The following is a 25175-nucleotide window of genomic DNA, read 5'->3' as shown; positions in this document are numbered from 1 at the left end:
AAAACAGCGGAGCCTCAGTCAGCCTGGAGCCTTGAGGGACTTGTGGAGCAGATCTCCTCCCCACAGCGTGGGGTCTGTGGTGTGGGAAAGATAGAAGCTCTTGGTGTGCAAAACCTCTGAAGATCTGAGATTATCTGTTATCTGACCGTACTTGTATTCCTATGGGAGACCCTCCCCCTTTCTTCTGCATGCATAGCACTTACTTCATACTCTTAACTTAGTTGTTAATAAATCTACGTGTTATACCCAGACTTCCCTGGACTGGCTCTATGGGACAAAAGATCAGGCACAAGTCAGCAAGCAAAGCTTTAACTTTCAACCAAATACATAGTTGTGAGCAATTCAATTCAGTAAACACAACTATTTTCTACTGCACAAAAAACAGGAAATAATTAAATTTCTTATAGACGTTTCTTTATTATACTTTCCCACTTGAATATTTAGAGAATAATTTAAATGTAATGCATACTGACAGCAAGCACAGTATCAAATATTAGTTTTTTAAATTTTTTCTGTTCTCACCCTTTATTCCTTTAGGAAAAAAAAAATATTTAGATGACCTCAAAGAAACAATTATTATGCTAATCACAGTATGCAGTAACACGTACAAGCCCATACTCAATAGAAAAGAAAGCAACAAAGAAGTGAAAAAGTCTTTCTCCTCAAATCATTTTAATTCAATTTTCCACAGCCATATAAATTTAAAGTATGAAACAACAATAATACAGCTATAGAATCTAGGTTCTCTTTCAAAGCAGCGGCATATAAAACATAGAAAAGCTAAAACCTCAGCACAAGCTTCAAAAGAACAAGGACTGAGAGGCTTTTGATGAAGACATGAAATGCACAAAATACAGTACACAAAAATACTAGAATGCATAAAATATAAAGCTACACATTTCAGGTAGAAAGCATTGTAAAATATATAAAATATGCAAGAAATCAAAACCAAAGAGATTTTTCTTAGAGTACCATGAATACACTGGAACTGGCAATTAGCATTTGAAGATGGGAACAAGAAAATAGCAGTTTCCCATTTAAAACTTTATTTCTAGGCTTTAGGATTTCACCTTCTTGACATCCTTCTTTCCAGAGCTCTCAGTAGCTGACTCTGCTTTTCTTTTCTGTGACTAAAATGGAAACAGATTTAATGTTCTGCTCCAATATGCACATTTTTAAATGGCCCAACAATGTTAAATCTAGGATGTAAATGCATTAAAAAAAAATTTTAACATGAATATTCACTTAAATGTTATACTCACATTTAATGTTCTATATAGCCCAACAAACTATGTAACCCAATGTAAAATAACCTCCAAACATGTTTCTTTTTAAGAAAAGACATAAAATACCCATCAAAAATAGTCATCAAGTTTCTACTTACACATGGTACTATAAATGTATGCTTATCTTAAAGAACTACTTAATACTTAAAGTTTTCTGGGAAAAATGTTATTTATGAGTGTATTATTTTTTAAATCTTATGACAGATGTTAACATACCATATTTCATATATTCTATGATGCACATTTGTTTCCCACTTTAGCATCTCTGAAATCGGGATGCATCCTATAATTGATGACAAATCATAGTTACTTGGCAGCAGTTTTTCTTAGTGGCACATAAAATAATGCTGTGTCTTACAACGGAAGGCATCTTAGACTTGATGAAATATGGTAGTTTACTTAACCACACTCAAATAATATGATCTATTAAAGAGTATTTGAAATTGTAACTATACAAGGCAACCTGACTGAATTAAAATTAAGTCATCTTATTATTCAACAGTTAACTTATTACCCAGTAAACCAAGTAAAGCTTTGCTGTCTCCTCGAAGTTCTTACTTGCACTCATAGTTCCACAAAGATCAGAAAACTTATTTGATCAAATCAGAACTCCAAGTTTCAACCTCAGTCCCACCCCACCCCACCCCTCTCCTACTCCCCATGACAACTCTAGTCTCAATTCAAAGGATTTTACTTGCATTATGCTTCTGCTTAAAAGTCATGAGGAATTTTTTAAAAATACTGAGCCCTGTTACTACGGGAGTTCCTAACCATATGTTCTACAAACAGATAGGAAGCATGTGGTTGTAGTGTAATTCTTTTTCTGTCAAAAACAAATCAGCATTTCATAAAACCAGTTTTACTAATAGGTATCACTATGGCATTCAACATAATATAGGCATTTTAATTATGTAAAAAAAATGGGATCTACCTAAAAGTTAGGAAAATGCTGAAAATTTTACCATTGGAGTTTTAGTTGCCCGTTTCTTCTTTTCTGCTCTCTCTCTTTCCTCAATTTCCATATTTTCTTTCTCAATCAATGAAATCAGAGTATTACAGCGTCTCTGGAATTCCTAAACCAATTAATACAAGACTTTTAATTTCTTCAACCCTGGCGCAATCTTTAAAAAGTGGTAATTCTTTAACTGTATCATTTTTGTGATACAGAATTTCTAAGTTGGTATTCTTCAGAACAATATTCATACAGAGTATATTCCACCAAAAATATGAGAAGTGGATAAATATCATTCAGTGGGTAAATGGGTAAACAAACTGTGGTACATCCATACCTTGAAATACTACTCAGCAATAAAAAGGAAAGAAGTATTGGTATATACAACAACCTGTATGAACCTCAATGGAATGACGCTGAGTGAAAAAAGCCAGTCTCAAAAGGTTACATACCATATTGTTCCATTTATATAGCATTCTTAAATGACACACGTTTAGAAATGGAGAACATATCAATGGTTGGCCAGGGGCTAGGGAAAGCGGGGAGAGTGGGTGTGACTATAAAGCACTAGCACAAGGAAGTCTTGTGGTGGTGCTAGTTACACGTATCTATGTGTGATAAAATTGCACTGAACTACACACACGTGCGCACGCACACCCCCCCCCTCACACACACACACACACACACACACAAGTGCATCTATAACCAATGATATCTGAATAAGCTCCGTGGATGGTACTAATGTCAATTTCCTGGTTGTGACACTGTACTGTATTTATGGAATATGTTACCATCTGGGAAAACTTGGCAAAGGGTGCATGGGCCCTCCCTGTACATTTCTTTACAACTTCCTATGAATCTTAAGTATTTTGAAACAAAAAGTTAACAAAAATCACATAAACAAAAAAATAAGAGGATGTCCTATTGTCAAAGCACATTTTGGAAGTACTCAGTTTACAAAAGTCAAACAGATTTCTTTTCTACAGGGCTGCTCAGAGCCTTTAAGTTCCTAATGAGCACTGTCAACCACTAGGGTGGGCGATGTAAGAAGTGAGCAATTCCCCAAGCTATTCAAACAGCAGAACTCTCTTCTCAAAGGACATCTTGTGGGATCAGAGTTCTGAGGAGGGCGTCTCAGGAAACACTGATGCATTTGTTAATTCAGAGCAAACAATAGCTGAAAAGATTCCACATTAACCTTGCCACTACCTATATTTCACTGCCAGCAAATCAATGCATCCAAACTATAAACAGTTTTTATGAACATATGGTGAGCGTGAAACATATGATTAATATGGATGCTCATATATATTAACCCTGTACACTCTGCTGTATTTTAAAGGTAAATAAGTTTAATATCAAAGGATAAATAACATTTAAAAATGATTTCCTTTTTGTATAAGAAAAAATATCTGATAAAATATAAAACAGCTAAACCCTCAAATAAAAATGGAGATTTATTGGCAATTAAGAACTCCAACCAAAAAATGGTCCAAGTACAAGAGTAGAAAACTCATAGGACTCCCCTGGTGGTCCAGTGGTAAAGAATCGCCTTCCAGTGCAGAAGACGCGGGTTCCATCCCTGGTCAGGGAACTAAGATCCCACATGCCGCGGGGCAACTAAGCCCGCGCACCACAACTACTGAGCTTGCGCTCCTCAACAAGAGAGCCTGTGTGCCACAAACTACAGAGCCCACGCACCACAACTAGAGAGAGAAAATCTGCATGCTGCAACTAGATAGAAGCCCGAGCACCGCAACAAAGATACCGCGTGCCGCGTAACGAAAGATCCTGCATGCCTCAACGAAGATCCTGTGTGCCACGACTAAGACCCGATGCAGCCAAAAAATTATAAAAATAAATAAATAAAATAAATATTTTTTAAAACTCATAAAAATTTTAAATGTCCATATATTAAAATTTTTTTCAAAGAAATGCAAAGTAAAACAATGATATATCTATTAAATTAGCAATGACACGTTCATGCAAGTGTGTGTGTGTGTGTGTGTGTGTGTGTGTGTGTGTGTGTGTGTGTGGTGTGGTGTGTGTACCCGGTGTTGGCAATAAGATGAAATGGGAGCTCTCATTCACCGATGATGGGATGCCAATGTTAAAAATTGTGCCCCCCACAAAATCTGTAAGTTGAAGTCTTAACACCCCCGCAATGTGACTGTGTTTGGAGAGAGGGCCTTTAAGGAGGTAATTAAGGTTAAATGAAGTCATAAAGGTGGGGCCCTAATCCGATAGGTCTGGTATTCCAAGAGGAAGAGACACCCAGAGATCCCTCTTCTCTCTCTCCACTCACACATAAAGGGTCATATGACGACACAGCAAGACGACACCATCTACATGCCAGGGAGCAAGGCCTCACCAGAAACCAACCCTCCTGGCACCCTGATCTTGGACTGCCAGTCTCCAAAACCATGAGAAATTTGTTTAAGCCACCCCATCTACAGTACTGTGTTATGGCAGCCGAAGCAGACTAAAATACTATCTTTCTAGAAAGCAATTTGGGAATATCAATGATACATCTTAAAAATTTCATACTCTTTGAATGAACAATTCCACTCCTAGATGCTTAATGTAAGGCAATAAGAGATGTATACAAAGATTTACAGAACAATATTTAGAGCAGTGCCATTTTTAGCAGAGAAATACTGGGAACTAAATTTTGGGTACTTTGTCAATTACCATATACATATATGCACATCTTACTATATATGTATATACACAGCAGAAATACCTGAGAGAGTACTAACTACATACAGTGTTACTAGTGGTTAACAGCAGCTATTTCTGAAAGTAAGAGCAATGGTAACTTTTATTTTCTTCTTTATACTAGCATGTATTTTCTAAATTTCCTGCAATGAACATTTAGGTCTTAGGCAATCTACCATTGTTAAGAAATGGCAATTTTTTTAAATACAGTTTTATCTTTCCAAATAAAAGCTAGAAAAATGGCATACAGAAATATTATCAACTATTCAAGCATTTTCTACTCTGTTAAATTCAAGCCCAAAAGATGGCAGAAAACCAAAGATAGTCTAGCCAGAAAAAAATTCTTCATTAACAAATTATTGTTTGACTATTAAAAATAACCTTACAAAACACTGGTACATTCATGTTTCTTGTGCATCCTCAGTTACCCAAGGTTAAATAATTTAGGAAAAATAACACTGGAATTTTCCTTACTTACCAAAACAATAGTGGTATCTTTAATATGCAGACCAAGCACTCTTCACAGCTTCATTCAGTAACACACATACAAATTAAACAGCATGTCATTCAATTTATCTATTATAGAAAGGGCTAAGTTGACCCCGATGAGATTTGATTGTTGGTTTCTAGGGAGACTAGATAGAGTCTTTATGTGAAGCTGATTCTTGAATCATTAAGCTATACCCTCTGGCTATTATTATTCTCAATAAGTAATAGTTGCCTGTGACTGCAGATATCTTTAGATACATATTCATGGTTCATAATGGGTGATGCAGAAAAAAACTAACACTTTTGAGACAGTCTCATACGCAGTGAAATAGAATATTTCAAAATGATTATAAATTGACTGTATAATAAGTTCTTACCTTCATTCCTTTTAACCTGTCACTAACTACAGACAGAAAAATAACCTAACTGTCTGGAGAAATGCACCAAGGAATGAGTGAGTCTGGATGTTACCTTCCTAGCATAGGTAATGCCCCTTTCTCTAAAGATACCAACCCCGTCTTTTATTCACATGCTTGAAGACTGCCTAACTAAACAGATGGTATCGTAAACAGAACAGGAGCTAACACCAGAAATTACAAGGAGGCCAGATTACCAATAAAATAGTGATTCACTTTTTGAATAACTAAGTGACTATGAAATGACTATGAGAAATTTCATGATGTCAGAAGCACTTTTATCTTATATAATTTTGCCTTTCACATACATATCCCCCTAGATTCTTGTACCTTTTTAATCTTCCTATTTTCCTCGGATTACAGGGAGTGGTTCATGTGCTCTCAATCTGTTTCCACAATTCTGTAGTCTAATTATCTCTTTCTCTCACGATTTCCCCATGCTGGATTTAGGAATGAAATTGGAGGGAGAAAAATAGCACACAAGAGGAAGAGAAGAGATACGAAAACAATAAAGACAACAGAAGAGAGTAGGAAAATGACAAATGGAAAACTGTTCTGCAGTGTTAATAGCTGTGGCCAAAGGAAAAAAAAAGTACTTTGTGTTCACACATGTGCAGGAAATGCTAGATTTTTAAAAGGTTAAACAAATTTCTTCATGGCAGGACTTCTCAGAGCTTTTAGCATTCTAATGTAGATTGGAAGGGTCAAGGGCAGGATTCAGTATCAGCATTTCCCAAATCTATTTGAACACAGAACCCTGTTCTGCATATTGTATACAGTAAGGCCCCTACATACAAACCGAGAACTTTCAAAGATGCGAACGTGCGTTCCATCTTGCAGCCTGCCCTCCGTCTCCTGTTGCTGACGATCCTTCAGCTCTACCATCTCCCACCTCTTCTCCCTCCCCCAGTCAGTAACTCTTCTTGCCTGTGCACTCGATGCCAGCCCCTGGATGCCAGCTGTGGTACTGTACTACTGTCCTTTTCAAGGTACTATACTGTAAGATTTAAAATGCTTGATTTTTTGTATTTTTAACGTATTATTTGTGCGAAATTATAAACCTATTACAGTACAGTACTATATAGTCGATAGTGTCAATTGAGTACCTAGGCTAACTTTGTTGGACTTATGAAGAAATTGGACTTACGAACGCACTCTCGGAATGGAACTCGTTCGTATGTAAGGGACTTACTGTATTTGCAAATCCTGGAACAATGTTTGGTAGAAACCAACTTGGGAAATGCTGTGCAGGGTAAGAGTGATAGAGAAGACTAAGTTTGAATCAAAATACAAATAACCTAGGAGCTAAAAACGAAGAACTAAGCAATTTTACTTAATTCAGTTGACGAAAGGATCTCACTGGTGATTGTTAAGCAGGAGGAGTCATGTAATCAAAGGTGTATTTTGCACTCTGAAATCCTCCCTTGTTGATACAGAGTCTCAATTGTGGGAGCTCATAAAATTACAGACTCTCAAGATTGCAAAGGACCTTTAAAAATTATTCAAGTTGATGCTGAATCCCTTCTACTAGGTCCTTACTAATTAGCTATTCAGCTTGTCTGAATTCTTCCAATGACGGGGTACTCACTACCTCCCAAGGCTGTCTATCCCACCTTTGGACAAGTTACAAATGTTCCCTTATGCAAAGCTACAATGTACTACCTTATAGTTTCCAACAATCAGTTCTAGGTCTAACTTTTGTAGTAAAATTGAACAAGCTGATTCCCTCTTCTGTATGACAATCTTTCAAATATTACAAGGCAGCTCTCATGGCTCCATCACAATCACTGCAATTACCACCAGACCTGCCAGACATCCCTCTTTTAGGCCAAATAGCCTCCCCCTTTACCCATCTTTCATTTAACACTTATGTCTACCCTTGGTTATATTATTTCTTTCCTTCCACCTTTCTTACACATTCTTTTAAACCAGGGGTCAGTACATCCTTTCTGTGAAGAGCCAAACAGTAAATACTGTCAGCTTTGTAGACCACATGGTCCCTGTCACGACTGCTCAGCTCTGCCATTGCAGCATGAAAGCAGCCATAAACGATGCATAAGTGAATGCGTGTGGCTGGGTTCCCATAAAACTTTACAGATACTAAAATCTGAATTTTGTATAATTTTCACATGTCACAAAATAGTCTTCTTTTGATTTTCTTTCAACCGTTTGAAAATGTAAAAATCATTCTTGGCTTGCAGGCCGTACAAAAACAGGTAAAGGGCTGCAGTTTGCCAAGCCCTGTTTTAAACTACAGTCTTTAGATTGACTTTAAACAAACTGTCTGCCTTGGTTTTCCATTATCTTTTTAATGGTTTATAATTCCATTCAATGCAAAGTCACCCAAGTTTCAACTTTTGAATTCTAGGATATGTACCTCTACCTTTATTTAATAAATAATGGGATGTTTGCAGTAAGTGGCGCTGCCCTGTACTGTGTGGTGAATATCAATCACGCCAGGCACCAAGTTCAAACATCCTCTGCCCCAATACTCAGCTTCAAAGCATCAATTCAAAAGGCACAGAAAGCATCAGCAGACTTGAAGTGACTTATTGAAAGAGATTAAAGAGACTCCACATTACATTTCCTATGTACTAAAATCCTAGACACTAAGCCTGCCTAAGTCTGAATGACAGAAGGTCGCTGCCCGTTATGGTTGAAAGTCAAAAGCAGGTGAATGAGCGAGGGAAAAAAAATAAATAAATAAGTTGCACTCCACATCTGCACATCTAAATTGGTAGGTGGTTCTATAAAGTCAGAATCTTCTTCTACAGTTCTGAGTGAAACAAAATGGGTGTTTTTTCTCCTTTGCTCTTTTATAAACTCCCTATACTTTACCTTTGGGAACTGATACCTTCAACTATACATTCTGTGGTATATTTCCTAGGTTCTTTGTCACTTTGGAACCTCTATCATACTAACAAAAAGCAATGGCATTCTATACTAAAATCTCAGGGCCCACGCACACTGGTAGTTAGATGGGAGTTATATATTCTTTTTTTTTTTTTTTTTGTGATATGCGGGCCTCTCACTGTTGTGGCCTCTCCCGTTGCGAAGCACAGGCTCCGGACGCGCAGGCCCAGCGGCCATGGCTCACAGGCCCAGCCGCTCCGTGGCATGTGGGATCTTCCCGGACCGGGGCACAAACCCGTGTCCCCTGCATCGGCAGGTGGATTCTCAACCACTGCGCCACCAGGGAAGCCCCGGGAGTTATATATTCTAATAATAGTAATTAAGAAATATATCCTATATTTCTTAAACAAGTATCAAATGTTACGATAGTTTTACCTAACTGCTGCTACTTAAACATTGCTATTTGTAAAACGTCATATCACCTCTTCACAATACATAAATTCATAAAACAAGCTCCTGTTAGTGCGTGTATCATATTTCAGATTGCTAGAACAATTCAGTCTTAAATCAAACTCTACAGTTGCTAATAAAACACATGATATTTACAACTGGCTACTCAAACAAAAGCTGCAGGGATTTCAGCCAAGTAAAGTCTATCATTAGAAAAAGGTAGATGAAAAGGAAAGGAAAAGACAAAAGAACTCAAACCCGTTGCTACATTTCTTCACATTCTGTCCAAATCTGATCCAACTGTAGGGGTCTATGAGATAGAAGCAAACTGAAGTACGAAGGTTCCATGCTCATTTATTCACTGAATGCCTACTCTGTGCAAGGGTTATGCTGGTACTTCTAGGTGTAACCATTTGCACCTGAAAGTTAAGAGAGCGGTAGTAAAAACTGACTCTGGGGAAGATGGTGCTATATTAGCCAAGGGAAGTAAAAAAAGAGGAACAGAGAAAAGACAAAGATATAAATTTGGGAATTGTCAGCCTATATGGTAGTTGAGGTAGACATTTGCCCATTTCCACAGAACAATATTTCTAAAATGTAAATCTGACCATGTCACTGCCCTGTTAAAATCTTTCAGTGACTCCCCATTTCCTATAGAATAATGACCAAAGTTCAATACCAAGGACAGGGCTCTTCATAATTTGGCTGTCAGCTCCTTCCTCACCTTCCAGGACTTCCCTACTCACACTCCAGCACAACCTACTTGCAGTTTTTGAATGTGCTGTGCTTGTTTCTACCTTTGCACATGCTGTTTCCACAGTCCCAGGGCCAACTCCTTCCTGGTCATTCAAGACTCAGTTCCAAGAAGGACCTCTTCTATGAAGCCATTCCTCTGACCTAACCCTCAAGGCAAAGTTAAACGCAACCCCTTCTCTACATACCTCTATATAGGACCTTTCTGAAAATTAAGGCTGAAAGGGACATTTTAGTCTTTCAAGCACACTGGGAAACAATATATCCCTATAAGCATAAATATATTTTAATATTTTCATAATTCTATAGTCAAGAAGAACCCATCATTCATTTTATATTTTACCAATTTTGTGAATAATGTATTAATTCATATCCTCACGTTTCATTAAGAATGTAATGCTCTAAGAAATCAATATTAGCTGTTATCACACAATTAAGTACTAATACACAAAATAAAAAATCATGAGTGGCCTTCTTTGTAAAATTTCCTAGGCTATGCTGCGTAAGCAACAAACAGAAGTGTTACTGTGAGTATAAAGCAGGTTGGAAAATTTTTAATTTGACTTTTGTTTTTCTAAAGTATCTAGAAAGAAAATCCTTCTCTGACTGGACAGATAATTTATCAAATATCCTGTGCTGAACTAATAATTTAGTTAATGTTGACTATCAATGATAAACCTATAAAAAGGGAAGCAAGCTAATAAAGAGCTATAGCGATATTTTCTAAATAGTATTTTTTCTCCTCCAATTCTGATGAGGAATGTCATGTTCTTAATTTTAAATAAGGAACACTTTCATTAATAATAAAGCTGTGATTTGAAAACAAACAGCAATAACATGAAATTTTTATTACATTGTATACAACAGTGTGTGATTCTCTCTCTGAGATACTACCCCCAAAATTCATTTAAACTACTACAAAAGGCAGGGTAATTGTAATAACTAATTACTAATACTCTGATTCAACTCTAAAGTCCATGGCCACAGGCTATGTACACGGAGCTTCTTGCGAGGCTAGGAGAGGAAAGAAAAAAGCTTCTCAGAGGCTAAAAAGTAAGAGTATTTTTTTAACTAAAATTAAGAGTCAAAGCAACCCTGCGAAGGAAGCATAGTGGCTGTATCAAGAAATGTTCTTTAGTTCAGAGAGCCAAATGCTGCTTTTTCTCCTTTAAGTAGTTAAAAGAACCTAAGCAGGTCCAAAGAATTACTGATTAAATTTTGGATACTTTCAGTATGTCCTTTCCAGTAAACTAATGTGCTAGATACTTTAGACTTCTCAGATTCTTTTCAAATCTCCCAATCACGTTAGTCTGTCACTAAATGAACAGAGATAATGCCCTGACATTCATTCCCTAAAAGGAATTAATGAGCTAATGTTGGAAAAGGGATTGGCAACCTTATAGTATAAAAGGTAGTATATAAATACAAAGTATTATCTTTTCCTCTTACAGTCATCTGGCAAAGGTACTTTTAATTCTGATAGTTTTTAAATGTCCTAAGACTAAGACATCATTATAATACACTTTTTTTCTTAGAAGGAAAATGGTAGGGCAATTCATGTACTCTGAGCTTAAAAATCTAAATTGATCATATCCTTCCTACTTGTTTATGTAGTTCAATAGAGACTGATTACTTACTTAAAGACAACACAAGTTCTCAGAGAAAGAAATCACAGTCTTTTCAGCACAGAGAAACAGAACTAAAACTCATTTTCTCTTTTGTACAGCCAGCATTTTTAAATCGAGAAGAGTCTCAAAGAAATTTTCAACCTTTAGCTGAAGGCTTTCAAAATGCGGCATATTTAGAAGTGGAGGTTCATGCCTTTAAGTACTTTAAGACTGTTAAGTCAGAAGCCATGAATTCAGTACTTTTAGGTCTCGGAATAAAATATAACCACCAAGGTTTCTTTTTTTCCCCCTAAGTATTTCACACTATTTATTGGTGTCTCTGGGAAAGAGTCATCTTTAAGCAAGATTATGTTTTTAAAGATCGTTTCTTTAGTAAGCTAAGTTTAAAGTTTAATCATTAATAAAATTCTAATTTGAACACAGTGACACACTCACATAATGAATCAAATTACATCTTCTGTTATTTATAAGATGGGGTTTATCAATGAAGCAAATTATTTTAATTTTGGAAAACACAAATGCCTCTTTCAAGGGGGAAGTTTCACTTCCTAGATTGTGAATGTGATTCACTATACAAGACCAATTTATTTAAAATGAGGGGAAAAGAGATCATCTAGAAATAATAGTAATCCATTTTTAAAATTCCCTAATGATTTTTATTAGCATGAAACATTCCATAAAGATGGTCTAAACATATTCATGCATATTTTAAAATATATTACTTGTATTCTAAATCCAGAAATATAAGCAAGAATTATCCATTAACTAGGAGGGAAATAATATAGTAGAAAAGTTAACAAAAACTCTGGACTAAAATATTTAATATGAAATAAACTATTATATGTTTTTAAAGATTCTTTAGAAATCATAAATTCCACCTTCCAGAACATAATTAAGGACAGAATTGTCTTCATTTTTAACAGACAAAATAAAAGTTTCATTTTTCAATCACGTATGTAGTTAACATCCACTCTTTGGAAAACATACATTAGAGATTTAAACCTCTTGGTAAAGAAAGAGGTAAATGTTTTGTTGAAAGATGGAAGAAAAGATTCTTTACAAGGGAGTTCAGAGACATCTAGTGGTTGTTAATAATACACTGGGTTTCTTCCCAGAAAATGAAATAAGGTTATGTATGTAGTTCTACAGTCATGTTCGTATTACAAATAATATAAGATTTTCCCTGCTCTTTTGAATCTGTTTCATCCGACTGCTTTAGTTTAATGTTTCCAGAAACTGGAAACAACATTAAACTCAAGCTTTTAAAAAATTAGTAAACTATCCCTGAAATAATACTCAAAATTCAGCAAATGTTCCATCACATAAAAGGGCACGTATGATCGAGAACCTGATTCATCAACAAATGCAGGCGGGCATTTGTCTTTTACAAGCTTTTGATGCCGCTCTAAATTCGATCATTATACGCATAAAACCCCAAATGGCTAAAAATTTTAAATGCATGGCTTTTGAAAGGAGTTTTCTGCTAAACATGGTCATAGATGCACCGAGCTAGAAGGCACCTTAAAAGGCCAACTAGCTCACTGCCAAAGTCTTCAGACTGTCAAAATAGAATCTCATTTTCAAAGCTAATGGAAAGCTACTTAACACTGTTCTTCAATAATCTATTTCAACCATCCAAAGAACCCTGTCAAACAACTCTTCCCTACATCCAACCTCAGCCCTTCATGCTACAGATTAATTCTTATCTTTTTTATTCTTTTCTCAATTCTTCCTACTGTATCTTATTAACATATACACCTCTTCCTATTCTTTTGTACAAGTATAGCACTTTACATCCACCCCTACAATTGTCATGTTGCAAGGGAGATTCAATCAATTCATCATTCCAATTTCTCTGGTTTCTTTTGGATCCTGGCTTGATCCAAAGTATTTGCTACCTCTCCCAGCATTATGTATTCCATAAACTTGATAGACACATTCTAATAACAATCCAGGAACCCTCTAAATTTGTGTTAAAATTTTAAGAAATATCTGATCTTATAAAGCATCCACCAAAATTAGCATCTTCAATATAGCAACTCAGATTTTTCTTTTCTTTATTTCAATTTGAACTGAAAATATAAAATGGGTCAAACAAAATGTTCAGCATTGCTTCACACCCCTATGAACTTTTGGCCAGGAAAACATTTATGATAGACAGAAACTAAAGAAAAATGTTCACTGTTTAGATTGTCAGTTTCTGGTTAGCTGTATGAATCTACTTTTGTCTTAATTACCTCAGCTAACAAAAGACTGACGATGCCAACATTAAAAACATGTGGCATTTATTTCAATATCAGCAAGAACACTGCTAAGCAGCACTAGGATTTAACAGGAACACAATTCATGTTAGAAAGTAACAGTAAATTGCATGAAGCTAAAATAAAATCTCTTCTTAATTATTCTGTCTCACAATATTCTTATAAAAACTCTACTTAGGCAACAATTCCTTCTCATTAAAAATAAATCCTTAAGTTATTCACACAGTCTCAAGCATCACCTGCCTCATTACAAAGGGGACACTACCTTTAAAGTGTAGAGCTCTGATGGTTACCATATTAACCAAGTAATCAAACTCAGCATCACCAAGAATGTGACAACCTGACATAATGAGCCTCCTGATGTGATGCAATGGGAAATACACATCACTTCGGCAGCATTCCCGCCGAAAATGCTTAACCTAAACCTAACAGTGAGCAAACAATGAGATACATGTTGGGCATTCTACAAAATGAGTCTGGGTACCTTAAAAAAGTCATTGTCATGAAAAACAAAAAGTTGTAGACTGAAGAGACTAGAGACTCAACCAAATGCAATATGTGAACCCTGACTGGTTCATCAATTTAAAAAAACAGCTATGAGAGACACTTCCGGGACAACTGGAAAATTTTGTACATGGACTGTAGACTAGATGACATTACTGAATCAGCGTTAACATTTTCAGGTAGGATGATGGTACTGTGCTCATGCAGGCAAATATTATTTTTATTTGGGAGATAAATGCTGAAGTATTTAGAGGTGAACACTCATGATGTCTGTGACTTACTTTCAAATGGTTCAGAAATATAGATCTGTATATAGATTAATGAATATAAAACACAGATCTGTATTTCTGAATATAGATATGTTTCTGTATTTCTGAATATATAGATTCTATATGTATAGATAGACGCCATGTATGTATGCATAAGTATATACACACATATACTAGTGAGAGGAGAAAGCCAACGTGGCAAAATGTTAAGAATTAGAGAATCTAAGTAAAGGAGGTATGATATTTGAAATTTCTCAAAAGAAAAAGTTGGAGGAAATAAGTAAGAAAGGAATACGTACCATGGCGGTTCTAGACTTGATAAACCAGTCAAATCTAAACTGAGGAGCATTCCGAACACACTGTCTTAATTCTTCATACACGTTTTCTCTATCAAAGCCCATTTTGTGTAACATACAAATCAAGAATCTATCTTCTTCCTCAGTATAGTTCTTTCCTTTGCTGGTTCCATACTGAATACGTAACTGATGAAATGGAGCCTTGTATCTTGCAATCTGTAGATTTAAACAAAATAGTGCTTTTGACTAAATGTGCAATAATAATAAGTCAAAGCTAATCACCATTTGATCAATTAAAACAATCTATTGGTAATTTGACAGTTATGAAATATACTACTTTGGCATCCAGGGCTTTCTTGATACTGATCCTTCGTTGAATTCTTGCTTCTCCACGTTCAATTTGAGCCATAATTTTCTCAATGTCCTGTAATTCATTGCAACGTTCCCAAAACACAGCTGAAAAACAGAGTTATTACTTTATAATTCTATCATCTTAAGTAAATGAGTCCAAGGAACTGTAGAATGAAGAATTAGCAGGAAAGGATACAGTGAACTTACATTGTTTATAATTAAGATTCAAATTCATCTGTATATATACATTCAATTATTAAATACTCCTAAGGTGTAATAAATGAGGGGTATTAAATACCTCTTTCCATTTAAAAGTAAGACCTCAACAAGGAGGTTTTAGGTTAGTGATTTTCCTTTCATGAAATATTATGAAGTTTTTAATTATCCACCCCAGATGACTAGAATTTCAAAAGATACTACAGATCCTGATTTAAGCTATGCTTTTATTCAAACATTATATAGAAGGTACCAAACACATAAAATGAAACAGAAGAGAGGGTGGTCATATAAACTTAGAGAACATAGTTTCCTAGCAAGCAAAAATAAAAATGAAAAATAAAATAAATAAATTTAAAAAATAAAAATGAAACTATTATCAACAGGTCAATCAAACTTCCTATAAAGCAGCAATTTCTACTGAAACTGTTACTTTGCTTTTGGAACCACTCACTATTCTTGTAAGAATAGTTTTTATTCTTGTAAGAATATTTCCAGTGACATATAGCTTGTTTTTTAAACTTACTTGGAATAGCCTTTTCTCTTAAAAAATAAAAAGGAAAGCCAAGTCACCCAAATTTTATAAATGAGCTAAATGATCTGGCTGCATTAATATGTCACATCTTACAACTTCAGTGAGAGGCCCTCTAATGACATATTCTACTTTCTCAAATTTTTTCATTTTTAGAGTCTATCAAGAAAGGAACGTCAGTACTCTGATTTTTATAAGCACCTGTATTCATTTATTCATTCTCTCACTTATTCATTCAACACAATTTAAATGCTTACTATGTATAAGATACCACGAACAGCCAACTGTACACATTTCATCTTTTATTGCAACCAACTACATAAATTCATTCAAATCTCCCCATCCTCTGACTTGGCCCCAATTAAGCTGCCCTGAGCTAGTCATGCTACCTGGCTTGCTGTCAATTTGAGGGAACATCTGACATGGTCTTTTTAAAAAAATAAGCTCTTTTAAAAAATATTTATTTATTCATTTGGCTGCGCCAGGTCTTAGTTGTAGCACATGGGATCTAGTTCCCTGACAGGGATCGAACCCAGGCCCCCTGCATTGAGAGCATGGAGTCTTAGCCACTGGACCACCAGGGAAGTCCTGACATGATACCTTTTTAAACCATTTTTTTCTTGCAATTTCATATACACTGATGCTATCCCCCTTCCTAACTTTTGAAGAAAATTCTACTTCAGAAAATCTCTCTGCACATATCCTTTTATACTCCTTCCATCCAACTCTTGCTGCCAAAATTTCTCTCACCTCTATTTTCCCCCTCTTTAAGCCCCCAAATGTCCTAAACTTATGTGATAAATTTTAAGGGTAGTAGTAATGTTATACTGTTATCAAAGTAAAGGACGTTCATAGACTTGATGTTATACTACACGAAATAAAAACTCAAATAGTACCCATCTCTCAAGTCCCTGGCAATCACCAGAAGACCCTTTCAGATTTCCAAAAGAAAAAAAAGTGTCTGTTCTCTAATTAAACATGGATTTATTCAAGCATTAGCACTATAAATAAATTAAAAATTGTGTCTAATCTATATTAATCTTTGGTATATTTAGTAGTATTTCAATGTTTCCTCCCTACTATTTTTCATGGCAAAAATGCAGAATTTCAGTTGTTAGGCTAAATAGGCTTTGAGAGGCTAGGTCAGAAACCTAAACCTACTTTGTAACATTGTTTCTATGGGGAAAAAAAATGCCCTAGATTCTATACAGCTGATATTCAGACTAAATTTGAGAGCTCAAACTAATTGGATTTTAGAAACTTCCTATGTTCTTCTATATAAAGAAAATTTACTAGACATATTTACCTATTTTAATAAGATTTCTTTTCAGAAGCCTGAGGTTGGATGCACTGTGACATGGAAATCAATATTAACTCCATATGCTTCAGCACCTAATCTAGTTCTGGTCAAGACCAAAGACGCAGCTAAGTAAGACAAGGAGCTGATTCTAGGACCAATCAACAGATTCATTCAAGCAGTCTTTTCAGATCTACTGGAATCCACACATAACTTGCCTGGAGCAAACTAGAACCCTGAGAGTGTTTGAGGATCTAAAAGGACCTTATAGGAATTCTCTACTTCAAGGACACAACCTAGAAAGACACTAATGCCATCCACTGAAACTGAAGCCTTAGACTTCACTTGCCCAGAAGATAATCAAATTCCAGACGTGGGAAAGTAGGCATTTTGCCAGTGCTCACCCAATAGCTACCCTTGTTTTATCAGTGCTATACTTGGCTCTATTAGCTAACTAGTAGGGACAACAGCAATTTGTTTTGATAAACCTTATAATCTTTTCATAGAAATACAATTATATTTTATACTTTCACTTACAGTTTATTCATAAAAGTCTAAAGGTCTCTGAACAAAGGTAAAATTAAATTGACACTAAAGAAATGCATAAGGTTACAATTAAACACCATTTTTGTAGTTGTATACAAACCTGAATACTCCATGACCTCCTCAGGAGATTTGCCCTCCACCTCTCGAGCTATATTATCAATGTCATCTCTTCCATACTTCTCATTAGCCTTAATAAACTGATTAAAATCTCGCTTAGTCCAGTTTGTGAATCCCTGTGAACAAAAAATTAAGCATCGTCAATAGAGGTTAAATCAACAAATCCAAATATTGTTCTATTTAGTTCTATACAATGATGCATTAAAAACAGTTCAAAAGGCTTAAAATTTTCCTCCTTACAAAATCCCAGGGTTTTTATGTTGGAATCAAAAGTTGAGTTAGTGTTATTAATAACTGCTTTTCTCTCATGAAGAGAATATACTTCCCTCCAAGTACTAAAAACTGATTTATAGTTCCAAGATATTGTGTAGTTTTTAACTCCGTATTTTATAGATCCCTACTACATTAAAATACAAATGCATTAAAATTAAAATACTAATGTAAATGCTGAAGTCCTGGATATTCCAGTACTTCATTTTTTTCACAGACTTATTCCCATGTAAATTAAGAAAAAATGTGGATGCATTACATCAAAAAAATACATGAAGAAAAAAAAAGACTGAAGAAAAATTTTTGTAGCTCTTTACATCATTCCAAACTACTGTGAACAAATAATTTCTGTTCAAAATTATATTCATAAATAGGATTCGATAAACAGAATGTTATTGGGCCTGCTCAATTTCTTTCCTAAAAGATAGAACAGTTCGACCAATCAGTGTTTTAAGTCTCTTTGGTATTTATTAGCGTATCTCTGAAGTCACAAGATCAAATTTTTGTCTTCCACTCCTCATGTCCCAACCCACATAAAGGTGATACCCTTGACAGAACAAAACTCTATCCCTAGGCTTCAGTTGATAAAGATTTTAGATTACCCCGCATTTTGTTCCTTTGTACTCCAATGATTTTTTTTTAAAGATTCATTATTTAGGGCAGTAGAGAAAGGTGATTAAAGATGACTTCAAGTACTAGGAGGGGCAAAAAATTGATTTTGTTTCTAATTACAAACTAAAGCAATTTCTCAGTTGAGACTGTATATTCACAATATATTGTACATTCACACTATACTGCAAGCCAAGTAACATTCTAAGACCGTAACTTTATTTTTGTGTTCAGGAAATAAATTTTGAAAAAAAATCATGAATATTTAAATGTTTTATTTTATTCTGTGGTAAGTCCTAATATTCAACCAGTTGCAATTACATTTTCAAACCAAACTTTATGACTTCCAGGCATTTGGCTCAAAAATTATGAATGTTATTTGTAAAACTTCATTCAATAAAATTACATGTTATAACAAAGAAAAGACCTATATAATAAATAAGATATAAACATAAAAACTATCTTTCAATAATTAATGTGGAAAATTTCCTAGCACTGTGCTTTGCATATTGTTCAAAAGAATTTGTTGAATAAATAAATCTTGCTGGCTACTTTCTATACTAAGGTGGTATCATACAGTACACGTTTGTTTATTATTTTCCAAGGATCTTTTGCACTGTAATTCTTTTTATCTTCCACAGATTATTTTGGAAGTATGACACTCATAAAACTCATTAAAGCAACAATGACCAGAAAGCATTAATATGTTGCTCAAATCAAAATGTTCCCTACTTATTAACTATTAGCTTTTAACCATACAATGCGCACCTTTTATAGTTTCAGAAATTTCTCATCATTGTATTAAAGTTCTTTTCAAGAAAGAATATAAGGCGTTTTGAGAATTATGAAATCATTCCATAAATAAAAGATTAGTAGAGTATAATTTCAGAGGACAGTTCACAATCAATAAAATAAATTTAAATTTTCAAGAATATGCTCGTAATTACTGTCTATCAGGATTCATATGTGGATTAACTGACTTTATTATAATTGATAAAATGCATGTCTTATTTCTTATAATTGACACCTATATTTTGCATTTATATATTTTTTAGTATTTCTAAAAGAGTGTGTTCTATAAAAGGGATAAAAAAAATAGGGATATTTGGTCTAAATGTATGTTTACAAAATAGCCCTGAGTTGTGTTGGTGTGTCCAATCAGGGTACCGGGCCCATACAATAAAAAGTAAGTACCGGGCCCATACAATAAAAAGTAAGTGTAATTTATAATATCTTTTTTTCTATTCGTTGACTAGAAGTATTTCAATCACTTAAAATATGTTACTTGTGTGAGAAGTTTTTCCTTTTCTTCAGTCTCTTCTGGTGTAAGAGGTTCAGCTCCATCAATCTTTTTTTGCTCCTCTCTTTGAGCCACTGCTGGATTTGGGATATCAGGATTCCTTGGGACCTAAGAATCAAGAGGTGTGTTATGAGTAAACTATTGAGAAAAATTAATTAAGGGTATACATACTTATATCAATATTTAGAGTTATTTCAGCAGTAAACAAAATAAAGTCATACCAGAATGACACATGATCCTCTCCACATTTCTACTACCATGATATTACCATAGTAAAACTGTTCTTAAATGTGCCACATTGTATTTTACAGTTAAAAACCAGTTACAGCTAAATGCCACATTATATTCTAGATTTATTTACACTGTGGAACAAAAAAATCCTTATGATATTGTAATACATGGTAATAATAATATCATTATCCCCAACACCAACATTATACAATAAAATCTCAAGCCCAGAAACAAAAAGTTGGGTAGTACAAAAAGAGCCCATATTCACCTGGCAATACAGACCAGGGTATAGAAGTGGCAAGGCACCTGAAGATTGCATCCAATGCTCTAATCAGTTCAACGTGCAAAAAGAAAGGAGTACTTTTATTGCCTTCCAGGATATGGAAAGAGACAGCATCTTCACATAAAATGCAAAGACTGAAAGAGTGACAGGATAATGAAGAAGCAAAAAAAAACCCAGAGACTATATATAAGAGGGAAGGGGTAAGCAAAGCACACAAACAGCTGTGATGGGACCTGCAGTCAAGGGGAAAAGACTACAGTAGCAGTGAGCAACAGAAGGTATGGTGTATACTATACAACTCTGCATAGTATACAGAGCTGCAATACACTGACAAGTGACAAGAGAGCTCAAGTTCAAAAGACTGAGGACAGAAGCTCAGCTCTACAAGGAAGCAAGCAGTCAGCCAGTCATTTGTATCTCAAAACTGTAGCCCCAGGGGCCTCAGTGTGTCACCACGAACTTAGACAACCCATACAGTTCAGCAGTATAAAGCAGCATTCATTGTATGGAGTGATAAACTAAGTCACTCAGCGCAAAGCCTCACATCATTTTTATGTGCATCTGCAGTGACAACGCAGCACGTTGATTTACGAGGGCAGGTATATAACATGTACAGTACGTTTTATAGCATCCGTCAAACATGGGAAGAACAGGGTTGGCAGTAAGCCTTCCACTGTTTGGAAGGCACACCTATCATAAGTGACTCATCCTCTAGAGGTATCAAATAGTCACGGTTTTACTAAAACATGATTATTATACATACTAGAGTACATTTCTCTAATTGTTATACATATTTCATAGAGTTTGAACCATAGCACTGTAATTTAAAAATAAGTACTTTTAAAGCTATTGTATCCAATAGTTGTTTAACTATAAAACCTACTGACTGGGCATTAAAAAGACATACTGAAAAACAGATTCATTTGTACATAATCATCAGTACGAGACAATCAAATTAGTAAGTATTGACTAAATGTCTATTTTGTCCATAGCACTATGATAGGTGTTCACTGGAATATAAAAAATAGTGGACATGGTCCTTGCCCACAAGGAGCTCACAACCTAGTTGCGGAATTCTGAGCTATACTCTAAGAACTATAAGAATTTGGGGAGATGGAGAAGAAAGAATATTCTAGGCTGAAGCAGTAAAGCAAAAACGGTGAAGGCAAAAACAGGAAGGAGCATACAAGGTTTATGTCGAGATGGGATAAGAAACAAGGCCACGTGGAAACAGAATTAGAGGGCCTTCTGAAACTACACAGTAGGCAACAGCAAGCCATTGGAGATCTTTCAACAAAAGAGTACTGTTTTCACCTGCAAGCCTTGTGCTGGATGGATTGAAGTGGGGAAGCAACTAGAGGCAAGAGAACCAGCTAAACTGTTGTAATCTAGAAATGACGTATGATCACCTGGCCTAGGATGGTAGCAAATGGAAATGGAAAAGAAGGTGTAAATTAAAAATGAAATGTAGTCCAGTAATATGCATGATTTAAAATAACTTTTTTCAATAGCTAAATTCCACTTTTAAATCACAGGCACACCAGCAATTCCATTCCTAGCATATCTATACAAAGGCTTTTAGGAGAATGTTTATATCAGCTTTACTCACAAGAGCCAAAACCCAGAAAACAGTCCAGATGTCCATCAACAAGAGACTGGATAAGCAAACTGTGGTATATCCTTACAATGGAATAGTACTCGGCAATAAAAAGGAATGCACCATTGGTAACTGGACAATATGGATGAATCTCAAAAACACTAAGTGAAAGAAGCCTTACACATAATATATGATTCCATTTATGTGAAACTCTAGAACAAAAAAACTAATCTATAGATGAAAATAATATCAGAACTGTGGTTGTGTCTGGGGAATGAATATGACGAATGACTGGGAAGGGGCACTTTCTATATCTTTATAGGGGCTTCAGTTATGTAGGCATGTGCATTTGTCAAAATTCATCAAATGACACACAAGATTTATATATTTCAATGTATATAACTTTTGTCTTAAAAAGAATCAAATAAATATTGAACTCTGGCTAATGATATGCATGTTGAAGTGTTGCCAGGTGAAATATACTTATGTCTGCAACTTTGAAATGTATAAAGAAAGAAGGAGGATATCCATTTGATAGAAAGCTGGAGAAACGGACAAATAGGTGATAAAGCAAATACAGTAAAATGTAAATTGCAAAATATATGTGGTGTGTATATGGGTGTTCACTGTATAATTATTTTGACATTTTTCTGTTTGGAAATTTTTCATAATAAAATGTTGAAAAAAATTACAGACATAGCTTTAAAAGTTTAACAGACCCTTTCAGTTGCTGGTGAAATTACTTTGGCCTCAAATTTTAACTTTCATTGAGGAAAACCTCTTTAATCTTAAGATATTTCTCTACCAAAATGCTTCAAACTTTCCATATCTGACAAACCATACTTTAACAAAATATTTCATAAACATCTAATTTTATGACAGAAAATGGATAATATACCCACACAAAATAAACTTTTTATTCCTATGTAGATATCTTCAATACTAAAAATTTTCCACCTGAACTTTAATAAATGCAAAATCAGAATATTATATCACACCATTAGATTTTAGGATCTACTGCCCATATTTTTAATACAGCAAAACTCTAGAATGACTTCATCAATGTTACATTTACAATTTTAGTTCTAAAAATTACTCAAATAAACAGCTGCTAAAATTTTTAGAATTAGAAATGACTCAAAATTCCTAAATTCCTGCATCTCTTCCTACAAATAATCTTCTTCTGAATATTTATTATTTTTAAAAGGTATTCATTTTTTACCTCATGAGGTTTTATCAGCATTTAGCTTCCTAGAGTGATTTCAAAGTGCTATAAAAGAATTAAGTAGACGAATTATAGGCCAATAGTACTAAACAGATACCTAGATGGTATCTCAAGTACTCATACTGTATATATTACTGATGACCCCCAGTAACACTTAATATACAAGAAGTTATCTTTCAAGGAAACAGCTCAATTATTATTTGGATTTCTAGTCAGAGAGTAAGGAATTTGTGATTAAGAGCTATGTTCCATTGAAAAGTGAAAAGCTTTTTGGGGGGGTCTTGTTTCTTAGGAGCTTCAGCAAGCATTTCATAGAAATATGGAATACTGAATTAAATGTGACAACACACAAAATAAAAGTAGTAACCTGAAATCAGCTCACTGTATTTTAATTCTACCACAGCAAAACAGGTGGCCCACAATGACACATTACGGAAACTCACAAAGATTATAGAACTTCCTGCATTTGTCAAATGTTTATATCCCCCCCAAAGAGTTTTTATTGAAGACATGTATTAGAATGTTCTACAGCTTTCTTCAGCTTCTAATATGGTAAAACTCTTTCACTCCAGGTCTTAGACTCAATGGGACTTTTGGATACTCCAGATTTTTTAAATTCTGCAATTGAAATTTCAATTCAGTCACCTTCTTCCAATGGAAGGGTTTTAGTGAGCAAGTGATTAAAAGCATTAAGTAACTCCTTTAAGTCACAAGAGCAATGAAGCTTCTGAATGCGTCTAACCTGCAACAAGGTCAGAGCCTAGACAGCAGGGAAAATTGATTGGCACATAATGCACAGCTATCTACCAAGTGGTCAGGGCAAAACAAACAACTACTTCTCTCAGCCTCAAATAAAACAGAACTCTTTAATTCCAGATCTTATTATCAGGAATACTGCTGTGACCTTGTTGTGCTGAGTATTGAGGAGGAAAAACAAAACAGAAAATAAAAATGCAAATAAGCAGGCCCTTAAGAAAAATGCTGTTTACCAACTGCTTCAAGCCTACTGAGCCCTTCACTAACCACACTCCAAGTCGCTACAGAATGTGACAGCGGGGACTCAGAATGGACAAAATGGAGCCATGCACCACAATGCCCCCAGCGTCAGACAAAGCCTCTCTCCCCTGAGCTAACAATCATTTAAGCAGAAAGAGGGAAAGGAGTCCCTTTTTGAGAACCTAACTATGTAGAGAATATCAGGAAACTCCACTACAGCAGTCCTGTTCATCTGAGAACAAACTATTGTTCCATTCATATTGTGCCTTGGGTTAGTTTTCTGGAGGTTTAGTAGGGGGAAGAAAATCAATGCTAGGAATCCTTGAGAAGATATGCCCAACACTTATCAATATCATATCGTCCTTTATAGGAAGCTTTTGCAGGTGATTAACATGCCATGCTCATCTGTCTATACAGTCGGCCCTCCATATCCGCGGGTTCTGCATCTGTGGATTCAAGCAACCTCAGATCAAAAATATGTGAGGAAAAGATTGCAGAAAGTTCCAAAAAGCAAAACTTGAATCTGCTGCATGCTGGCAACTATTTACATAGCATTCACATTGTATTTATACCTATTTACATAGCAATCACATTGTATTAGGTATTATAAATAATAAAGAGATGATGTAAAATATATGGGCGAATTTGCATAGGTTACATGCAAATACTATGCCATTTTATATAAGAGACTTGAGCATTCACGGATCGTGGTATCTTTGTGGGCTTCTGG

General features: G+C 35.1%; 1 protein-coding gene across 12 annotated transcripts in view; it reads right to left on the bottom strand.

Moving 5' to 3' along the window:
- Nucleotides 1–296: 296 nt before the first annotated feature.
- SMARCA1 (SWI/SNF related, matrix associated, actin dependent regulator of chromatin, subfamily a, member 1) overlaps nucleotides 297–25175 on the bottom strand; it is a 70273-nt gene continuing 45394 nt past the window's right edge. For 6 of the 12 annotated variants that reach the window (XM_059050921.2, XM_067024298.1, XM_059050920.2 and 3 more), the window contains 6 exons: nucleotides 20099–20221; nucleotides 17918–18050; nucleotides 15213–15331; nucleotides 14879–15091; nucleotides 2249–2359; nucleotides 395–1130 (listed from right to left, as the gene is read on the bottom strand). In XM_059050921.2, the coding sequence (XP_058906904.1) occupies nucleotides 1059–1130; nucleotides 2249–2359; nucleotides 14879–15091; nucleotides 15213–15331; nucleotides 17918–18050; nucleotides 20099–20221 (771 nt within the window). In that variant the 3' untranslated portion in view covers nucleotides 395–1058. Of the gene's footprint in view, nucleotides 1200–2217; nucleotides 2360–14878; nucleotides 15092–15212; nucleotides 15332–17917; nucleotides 18051–20098; nucleotides 20222–25175 lie in introns of all 12 variants that reach the window. The other 6 variants (XM_067024297.1, XM_067024299.1, XM_067024295.1 and 3 more) reach the window with 3 other exon arrangements.

This window comes from Kogia breviceps, chromosome X, assembly GCF_026419965.1.
Source record: "Kogia breviceps isolate mKogBre1 chromosome X, mKogBre1 haplotype 1, whole genome shotgun sequence".
NCBI classification, from domain to species: Eukaryota; Metazoa; Chordata; class Mammalia; order Artiodactyla; family Physeteridae; genus Kogia; species Kogia breviceps.
This window is presented reverse-complemented; position numbering and strand designations above follow the sequence as displayed.